This window comes from Petaurus breviceps, unplaced genomic scaffold (assembly GCF_028583685.1).
Source record: "Petaurus breviceps papuanus isolate PSGF00001 unplaced genomic scaffold, PetGlider_PUasm1.0 38, whole genome shotgun sequence".
Lineage (NCBI taxonomy): Eukaryota > Metazoa > Chordata > Mammalia > Diprotodontia > Petauridae > Petaurus > Petaurus breviceps.
In genome coordinates this window covers 49,381,844-49,391,697 of record NW_027186304.1, presented here as the reverse complement: position 1 = coordinate 49,391,697, position 9,854 = coordinate 49,381,844, and the positions used below count along the sequence as shown (strand labels likewise).

The window sequence follows — 9,854 nt, the reverse complement described above, 5'->3', positions numbered from 1 at the left end:
ATTAACAATTTTAAACTTTGACTCTAACCATTAATCAAAAATTTTGGTTCCAGGTATCCATGTAAAATAAACTGGCAAAAATTTATTTGTTTTCATGTGTGTGCCTTGGTATTCTGTGTGGGTATATTCATATGGATAAAATTGGAAATCTTTTCTCATGTGGTCATAGAACCTAAAATCTAATTCCTAAAGATCATCTCTATCTCATGTTCAAGTTGGAAATTCCTGAGCATTAAGTAATTAAAACTTGCTTATAAAACTGGAAGGTATTTTCATTTTTATTATTTGTATTTTTGTTTCCATCATTGTCATTTATCAAAAGCTACACTAGAAGAGAGCAAGTCTATGCCCAGAGCTCATATGCAAATGAGGCAGTGAGTTTTGCCTAAACAAATAAAGAAATCTCTCCAAAGCACCAGTCCAGCTCAATTACAATTGAACTACATGGGGAGGAGAGTATGGGGGAAAGAGGGGTGGGGTGGAGAGAAACCATTTGGTGCAAGTGGGGAAAAGTACAGTTGTCAGGTGACCTGTTATTTTCTTCTCCTCTTCTAGTCTCTGCCATCAGCAATTCCTTCACCTCTTCCATGGCACAACCCATCAGGGTGCATGGGCTGATGGGAAACTGTGAAGTAGTAAAGCATGGGGATGGTGGGCTCTGGACTCTAGCGTTAGAGGAGTATATCACACCACCCCTCACCAGATTTGGCACCTGGGACAAAGCTCCATCAAAATAAAAGAAAAACTGGAATTTAAGAATACCTCAAAGCAACAAAGTTTTGTGTCAGCTGATGAGCCTGGTCCTTGCAGAGTTTAATAAAATGTAAGCTCTTTGAGATCAGGGGCTGGGTTTTTTGCCTTTGTATCATCAGTCCCTAGCATAGTTCCTGGCACATAATAAGACTTAATAAAGGCTTGCTCTTTGATTGATTGCTGCTCTCTAGTTATAGTTGAGGATATATGGGACAGTCAATTCTGCATGCTAGACTTTGTCCTGATGCTGGGTCACACTAAGACACACCACAGACCTAAGAACTGATCAGCTTTGGGGCGGCTAGGTGGCACAGCGAATAGAGAACTGGCCCTAGAGTCAGGAGGACCTAAGTTCAAATCCAGCCTCAGACACTTAACTAGCTGTGTGATTAGCAAGTCACTTAACCCCAATTGCCCTACCTTCCCCCTCCAAAAAGCAAAAAAAAAAAAAAATTGATCAGCTTTGTCCAAGACTTCAGACATATTATGACACATTAAGTGATCCGTTATCTTCCCAATTTGCGTCCATTTGTACGTAGGAATACATAAGTTACTCAGACCCCCACATATGTGAGTATTAGCTAAACCCAAATGTATAACTTTTTAGTTTTTTTCCTTTGCCACCTTGTGGATACACCTGATAAATGTATGCATCTTCTGGATTTTTTTCTGCCAATGACACCCCACCCCCCACCCCTCACCATGGAGTTGAGGGGAAAGCCAAGCCTGGGCAGCTGGCACTATTTTATTCCTTAATTGATGACATACATAATTGGAGAGAATAAGATCCTTATGCATACATCTTTTTTTTTCTTTTTTTTTTATTAAGCAATTGGAGTTAAGTAACTTGCTCAAGGTTACACGGCCAGTTATTTCTGGGTGTGGTGCTAAGTATCTGAGCCCGGATTCTATCCCCAGGTCATCCCAACACTGGGGCCAGTGCTCTTACTCACTGAGCCACCTGGCCGTCCCTGCATATATCTTTTCTTATTTTTTTTCCATTTTTTTTTTGGAGGGGGTAGGCGAGGCAATCAGGGTTAAGTGACTTGCCCAAGGCCACACAGCTATTAATGTCAAGTGTCTGAGGTAGGATTTGAACTCAGGTCCTTCTGATTCCAGGGTGGGTGCTCTATTCACTGCGCCACCTAGTGCCCTCAGATGCACCTTTTCTTAAACAAAGTTCTTGTCCCACAAACAACGAAGACATAAGTATAGGAAATTCCTAGAAAAATCCAAGACAAAGGCATATAAAATACAATCAAGGTACTAACAGAGTAATTTTCTTTACTTCAAAGTTTCTCCACAGAAAGTATGAAAAAAAGACCAGTTGCTCTGGTCTTTTTATCAGGAATGTTTGGAAATCCTCTATTTCATTAAAAAAAATTCATTTTTCCCTGGCAGCATTAAACTCAGTTTTGCTAGGTAAGCTATTCTTGGCTATAAGCCCCTGTCCTTTGCCCTCTGGAATATCACCTTCCCAGTTCTCTGCTCCTAGATTATGATAACTAGTAAATCATACATGATTCTGACTGCGGTTCCTGGCAAACTTGAATTCTTTCTTTCTGGCTGCATGCATATTTCTTCTTTGACTGTGAAGCACTGGGTTTGGGCTATAATATTCCTGAGGGTTTTCATTTTTGGTGTTTCTTTCAAGAGAGGATTGGTGTGTTCTTTCTACTTCCATTTAACCTTCCTAAGAGACCTAGGCAATTTTTATTTTAAAAAGATTTCTTAAAATATGATGTCTAACAACGTATGTGTGATGACCAACTTTGATAGACTGGACTCTTCTCAGCAATGCAGTGATATCAGTCAATCCCAAAAGACTCATGATGGAGAGAGATATCTACATCCAGAGAAAGAACTAGAAAGAACTGAGTTTGAATCCAGATTGAAACAAACCCCCTGATCTTTTTCTTTTTCTTGTTTGGTTTTGTCTCCTCTTTACCATTTTTCATTCCATCTGATACAATCCGTCTTTATAACCTGACTAATGTCTAATATGAAAGTATATGCAGATCCTATATTTGATTGTATGCCGTCATGGGCAGGGCGGGAGGAGGGAGGGAGAGAAAATTTGAAACTCAAGGAATTGTGGAATTGAATCTTGTAAACTAAAAGTAAACAAACAAATTAATAAAGAAAAAAAGATTTATCTAAAAAAATATGATGTCTAAACTCTTCTTTTAGGTCACAGTGGTAAAATAGTTTGATAATTCTGAAATTTTTTCCCTTCAATCTGTTTTCCAGGTCAATTCTTTTTGCCAATATATATCTTACACTTTCTTCAATGTTTTCAGCCTTTGATTCTGTTTTAATATTTCTTGCTGTCTCATGAAGTAATTGGCTTGTTTGGTTGATTCTAATTTTCATGGAGTCTGTTGCTTTAGGAAGGTTTAATAACTTTTGCCAAGCTATGGATTCTGTTTCTAATTCTTTCTTCTATAGCTCTCATTGCTTTTCCCATGCTGGGGCAGAGGGAATGGGGAGGATGAGAAGAATAAAAGAGATTTTGCAGAGATGGATTCAACAGGACTTAATAACTAATTGAATACGAGGTAGAAGAGAGTACAGTACTCTCATTCCAGAGGTAAAGAAACTGAGGCCTCCTAGGAGGCCTCAAGTTATAAAGAAAGCAAAATAGCAGAACCAGGATTCAAATCCAGCTTCTCTGACAACAAATCCAGTGCTCATTACATTTATTGTTTAGCCCAATCCCTAATGCTCAGCCAGAGAGATAGGCTGCCTCTGGACAAAGATAAAACAGAAGATGACTATGAATGACACAGTAACTGAAGTTGTGCCATTCCTGACACCTCAAGAAAAGGGACTGGTGCCTTAATAAATCAATTCTGAAGGGCTGAAAATCACAGGGATGGGTGGGGAGTTCCCTCTTGAACAGCCTGAGCTATTTCTTCCAAACACATCAAAACAACTGAAATCACACAGAAATTGAATGACTTTTATGAGAAAGAAAAATCCAGTGATAATACTTCCAATTATTGACTCAGAGCATATTTTCAGCAGAATAAAAATGATAACAAATTGCAAAAACTGTCATTTCTCACAGCCTAAATTTGTTCCTGGGTGAATCCATGATGAGTAGGCAAGCATTTTCCAATTTCTTTTTATTGTCAGTGTTGTTACTGTTTAATATCTTCAAAAATGTTTTCAGAAAGATGTGTCCCGCTAAAAAGAGAAAGGACAATACATGACACAATTCATGAATGTGAAAGTTATAAATTGAACGAATCCCAATGAAATGGTCTAATTTTTAAATGAAGTCCTTGTCAATGATTTTCTGGAATCATTCCATGATGGCATCTAGCAATACCCACTGCCTCTGAGATTCTCCAAATTCAATTGACTGAATTCAAGGAATATTTCTTAAATCTTATGAGCAAGGCAATATGGGAATACAAAGGCTAGGCACTGAGGATACAAAGATGAAAAAAAATCGATCTGTATCTACCCTCAAGAGACTTACAATCTAATACAACCTATAAGAAACCAGCATGATATGAAAGGGTCAAAGAAGAAACAAAGAAAAAGAGCTCTAGGAAAATGTGAGACAGGAGAGATTGGCCAAATGATTGATCTGACCTGTTGGGGTCACTTTATATACATTATGAAATGCTAAGGTAGGCACAGGCTTTGGCAGAACACTTTAAGGTCTGATCTAATTATTCCTCACTGTTAACAATGAGATGGCTGTGAATGTTTAAAGACTGGGTAAGATTTAAGATAGTCCCTCACTTGTAGAAAAATAAGTAAGGTTAAAATAGATATCCTTCATTTGGCTTACCATTACCCATTAAACATCCCCCTGAATCTCCCTCTTTAACACATTTCATTCTCTCCAGGTCAAATCTCCCCATTAAAATGATGATATTAGTACTTATGTTATCTTTTTTTCAAGGTTATTATGAGAAAAGACCCATGTAAACCATAAAGTATTACATAAATATAAAATGCTATCCTCTCCTTTTAAAAAAAAATATTTTCACTTTCCCCCTTCTTTTCTACTTTAGCTGTAAAATAGAGATAATAATAGGAACCTACCTTGGAAAGCTATTGTAAGGATCAAAATTAGAAGGTCTATGTTAAATGCTTAAATAAATATATCAAGTCAAGTCAACAAGCATTTTTTAAGCACCAACTATATACCAGGTACTGTAGTAAGTGGTGGTGATACAAAGAAAGACAAAAACCAGCCCTGACGTCGAGAAACAACATACAAACATGTACAAATGAGACAAATGCAAGATAAATGAATATGTAGTAGTCTCTGAGGGAAGGCACAAGCATTCAGGAGGAATGGGAAGGGCTTTTTGTGGAGAAAGGCTTTTAGAGTACATTTGAAGGAAGCCAGGGAAGCCAGAGACTGAGATGAGGAAGGAGAGCTGCAGGCATGAGGGACAACAAGTGAAAATGCACAAAGTTGGGAGATGGAGTGAATATTGTGTATGAGGAGTAGCAAGGAGGTAAGTCACTGAATTGTAGAGTACTGGGAGGTAAGTGACACGTAATAATATGGGAAAGGTCAGAAGGGGCCATGTTATGAAGAGTTTTTAAAATAAAAGGGGTTTTTTTTTTGGCTTCTTGGAGGGGGGAGGGCAATTGGGGTGACTTGCCCAAGAACACTTGGCTAGTAAGTGTTAAGTGTCTGAGGCCGGATTTAAACTCAGGTCCTCCTGACTCTAGGGCCCGTGCTCTATTCACTGTGCCACCTAGCCTCCCAGTCAAAGGATTTTTAAAATTTGATTAAGAGTCACTGGAATTTATTAAATGAAGGAGGTAGTGGGGTGGGGGAGGAGAGTGTGTGTGTGTGTGTGTGTGTGTATGTGACTCAGACCTATGCTTTAGGAAAATCAATTTGACAGCTGGCTGGAGTGGGAAGAGACTAAATGTGGGAAACTAACCAAAAGGCTATTACAGTAGTCCGGGTACCAGTTGAGGAGGTCCTGATCCAAGGTAGCAGCACTATTAAATTAGAGTAGGGAGTATAGGAGAGATATTACGGAGGTAGAATTTAGAGGACTTAGAAGCTGAAAGTATATGGGGAATGAAAGAGTGAAAAGTTTATATGGAACTAGGTTATAAGCCTAGGTAAAAGGGCGAATAGTGATCCCCCTCAATAAAAAAGGGAAATTATGAAAAGAGAGCTTAGGGAGAAAGATGAGTTAAGTATATATGTGTGTGTGTATACATATGTATGTGTGTATACATATGTATGTGTGTGTGGTATGTGTGTGTATATATATATAATATATATGTTATGATGATGATGATGATGATGATGATGATGATGATGTTTTCTTGCCTAGACTAGAACCTTTCCATATCTTAAGTAAAGCTTGTACTTTTACTGGGAAATGTCTTGGTTTGCCCCATCTGCATAATGTAAGTGGTCCTCTCTTCTTTGGTCATATTCCTCTATTCTTTAGTTCCATTCCTCAACCTTGACTTTGATTCCATTCAACCCTATCAGCCTTCCAATCTTAGTAGCAGGAAGAAGTTTCAGGATATTTACCCATTGGATCTGGTCTCAGCATATGTGAAATCTTGGCATCAGATTTAACACCCATAAAACAATTTGTAGACTCTATAAAACTTTCAGGTACATTTTTATCTCTAAAATGATGTCTGTTACTAAATTTATTGTTTTACTATGCTTTGTTTTTTGATAAACTTAGAAAGATTTTCTGTCATAACTTTATATAATCAGCTGTAAAATGGGATCTGATAAAAAAAAATATATGACTGTCTTTCTGGCCCCTGAGGTTCAGGGTTGGGTTTCTCTCTCCATATTCTTTTGATGTTGACCTCTTTAGTTCCTATTGTCTAATTATCATTCCTGTTCAGATGACTCCAAATATATATGTATATATTATGTATGTGTATATACATGTATGTGTGTATGTGTATATGTATATATATATATGAATATATACAATACTCAATAAGGACAGACTGGTTTACCTTTTATATAAGGAAATATAAAACATGTATCTAAGATCGTTATTAGTAATTAGGTAGTTCATTAGAAAGATTGGAGTAGACAAGTATGATATGATTTTTAGAAGTAAAACTATTTAGGAACAAGTAAAAAGAATAATTGTTTTATACAAATGAGGTGCTAGAGGAAGAACTGGTGCAGAGAATGGGGAGAGCCACTAGTTCTGGAATCCTATTTTTATCAGGAATGAATTTAAAAGGGAACAATACATATTTATCTAAAAGGGTACAAAAGTCTTCCAAATTCAGAAAGAAATAAAAGGCTAAGGGGAAATAAAGGGGGGAGAGGATAAGGGAGGGATCCTTGGAGGGGGAGTAGGTTAAGTAACAGGAGGGCAAGGTAGCTGGTAGAAGTAAAGTAGAGGAAGCAGGAGGGATAGGAAATAAGACATATACACAAACATAAAATAAAGATCAGGAGTAGAATTTCTTAGGGAAAAAAAAGCAGGAGTAGTAATCATTATCTCAAACAAAGTTAAAGCTAAAATAGATTTAATCATAAGAGAAAAATAGGGAAATTAAAGCTAAAATAGATTTAATCATAAGAGAAAAATAGGGAAACTACACTATCTGTCAGTCATATTAATCAATACTGTTTTAGACTATTTAAAATAACTAGACAAGGGGCAGATAGGTGGCGCAGTGAGTAAGAGCACTGGCCCCGGAGTCGGGAGGACCCGGGATCAGTTCCAGCCTCAGATACTTAACACCCACACAAAAAACTGGTTGTGTAACCTTGAGCAAGTAACTTAACCCCAACTGCTTTAAAAAATAAAAATAAAAATAAATAACTGGACAGTATAAGGATGTCATATTGCTGTGGTGTAGGAAATGATGAGTTGGTAGACTTAGAAAAATATGGAAAGACTCAGACTTATGAAGAGGTTATCCACCCTCAGAAATATAGAGGGGTGGCCAGGTAGCACAGCGAGTAAGAGCATCGGCTCCAGTGTTGAGAAGACCTGGAGATCGAATCCTGGGCTCAGACACTTAGCACCCACCCAGAAACACCTGGCCGTGTAACCTTGAGCAAGTTACTTAACCCCAATTGCTTAGGGCGGCCAGGTGGCTCAGCAAGTAAGAGCACCGGCTCCAGTGTTGGGATGACCTGGATCAAATCTGGGCTCAGATACTCAGCACCACACCCAGAAATAACTGGCCGTGTAACCTTGAGCAAGTTACTTAACCCCTATTGCTTTAAAAAAAAAAAAAAGAAAGAAATATAGAGGACAAATAAGTATAGGTACAGTCTTACATAAATGCATAAGAATGTATATGTCTATGTATGAATATTATTATAAATATCTAATTATATATGTAAATATATGCATGTATGTGTATATATCTTTGTGTGTGTATATATATGTATATTGCACACTTAATTATATGGGGGAAGGTAAGAAGGAAAGGGGAAAAAAGAGCAAAGTAAAAAGTGCACAGCAAAGAACAAAAGAAAACTTACAATGAAGCAAAGAAAAGAGCTCTCAACACAATGCATATTATTTATTATGTAAGTTTTCTTGAAATATATTGTATCCTTTAACGTTCTGCTATGCACACAGAAATGCTTTTTTTTTATTTTGTATTTAAATTTTATTTTTTGAGCTTATAATAAGTTTCTTTTTCTTTTCTTATTGTATATTTGGGGGTTTTTTAGTTTTAAATAAATTAATAATTTTGAAAATAAATACATTTTTTTCCTGTTACAAACTTCCCCATTTCTTTTGAAGCCACTACTATCCACTATGGCTGGAACCTTCCTAAACTATACATTGCCTTATATCTAATCAGTTGCTATGTCTGTTTGATGTTATCTTCACAATATCGCTTGAATGATTGACTTTCCTTTCCCATGTACATGGCCATCACCTTAATTCAAACCTTTGTCACCTTAATAATAAGAGCTGGCATTTATATAGATCGAACTTTAAGATTTACATTGTTCTTTAAAAAATAGTATCTCATTTAATCCTCACAACAACTTTAGGAGGTAGGTGTAATTATTTCCATTTTGCCAGTGAAGAAACTGAGGCAGACAGAGGTTAAATGACTTGCCCACGTCATACAGCTGGTATGTATCTGAGGTCACATTTGAACTCCAGTCAGTGGCACAGAGGATAGAGTGCTGGGCCTTGAGTCAGGAAGACTCATCTTTCTGAGTTCAAATCCGACTGGTTCCAAATGTGGAAGTCATTTAACCTTGTTTGCCTCAGTTTCTTATCTATAAAATGAGCTGGAGAAGGAAATGGCAAACCACTCCAGTATCTGTACCAAGAAAATCCCAAACTAGGGTCCCAGAGAGTCAGACAGGACTGAAAAATGACTAAACAACAATTTCCTAATTCCAGGTCCAGGACTCTATCAACTATGCCACTGTAGCCACCTTCTTGCTTGAACTCTTGCAATGGCCTCCTAATTAATCTTCTTGTCTTCACTTTCTCACCTTTTCAATCCAACCACCACACAGTTTTTCAATTCATATTGCTAACATGGAGACTAAACATGTCATTCTGCCTTCCCCCACTCAAAAATGTCCAGTAGCTCCCAGTTGCTTTTAAAGCCTTTTCAATAATATAAAGAGTTGTAGGCTTGGAATCACTGGGTTCAAATCCAATCTTTGACCCTTGTTATATAACATAAGCTGGTCTTATGTCCTTAAGAAGCATCTAAGAGGTATAGAGGATAGAGTTAACTGAGTCTAGAGTCAGAAGACCTAGATTCAAGTGTTACTTCAGACACCTATTAGCTGTGTGACCCTAGGCAAGTCACTTAATCTCTGTCTCATTTCCTTCTTTTTAAAAATAAAGATAATAATATCATGTGTCAAAAATTTTTACACATAGAAGAAAAAAAGATCTTGGAAGTTAGAAGGAGCCCTATGCTTACAGTCTGTGTCTTTCTTTTTAAAAATAAGTTCCAAAGATGAATTTGTTGTTAATTTTATATATATATATATATGCATATATATATATATATATATATATCCCTCCAAAACTGAACCCTCACTTATAACAAAGAAAAACAGTCATGTAGAAGCAAATGATGATGACCACAAGTATTTTTCTGCCCCCATAGTCCCACAC

The 9,854-nt window shown here is 37.0% G+C and overlaps 1 protein-coding gene across 1 annotated transcript in view; it reads right to left on the bottom strand.

Moving 5' to 3' along the window:
* Positions 1-3,520: 3,520 nt before the first annotated feature.
* LOC138170229 (meprin A subunit beta-like) overlaps positions 3,521-9,854 on the bottom strand; it is a 52,007-nt gene continuing 45,673 nt past the window's right edge. The window contains exon 15 of the mRNA XM_069099538.1: positions 3,521-3,942. Within this exon, the coding sequence (XP_068955639.1) occupies positions 3,925-3,942 (18 nt within the window). The 3' untranslated portion in view covers positions 3,521-3,924. The remainder of the gene's footprint in view (positions 3,943-9,854) is intronic.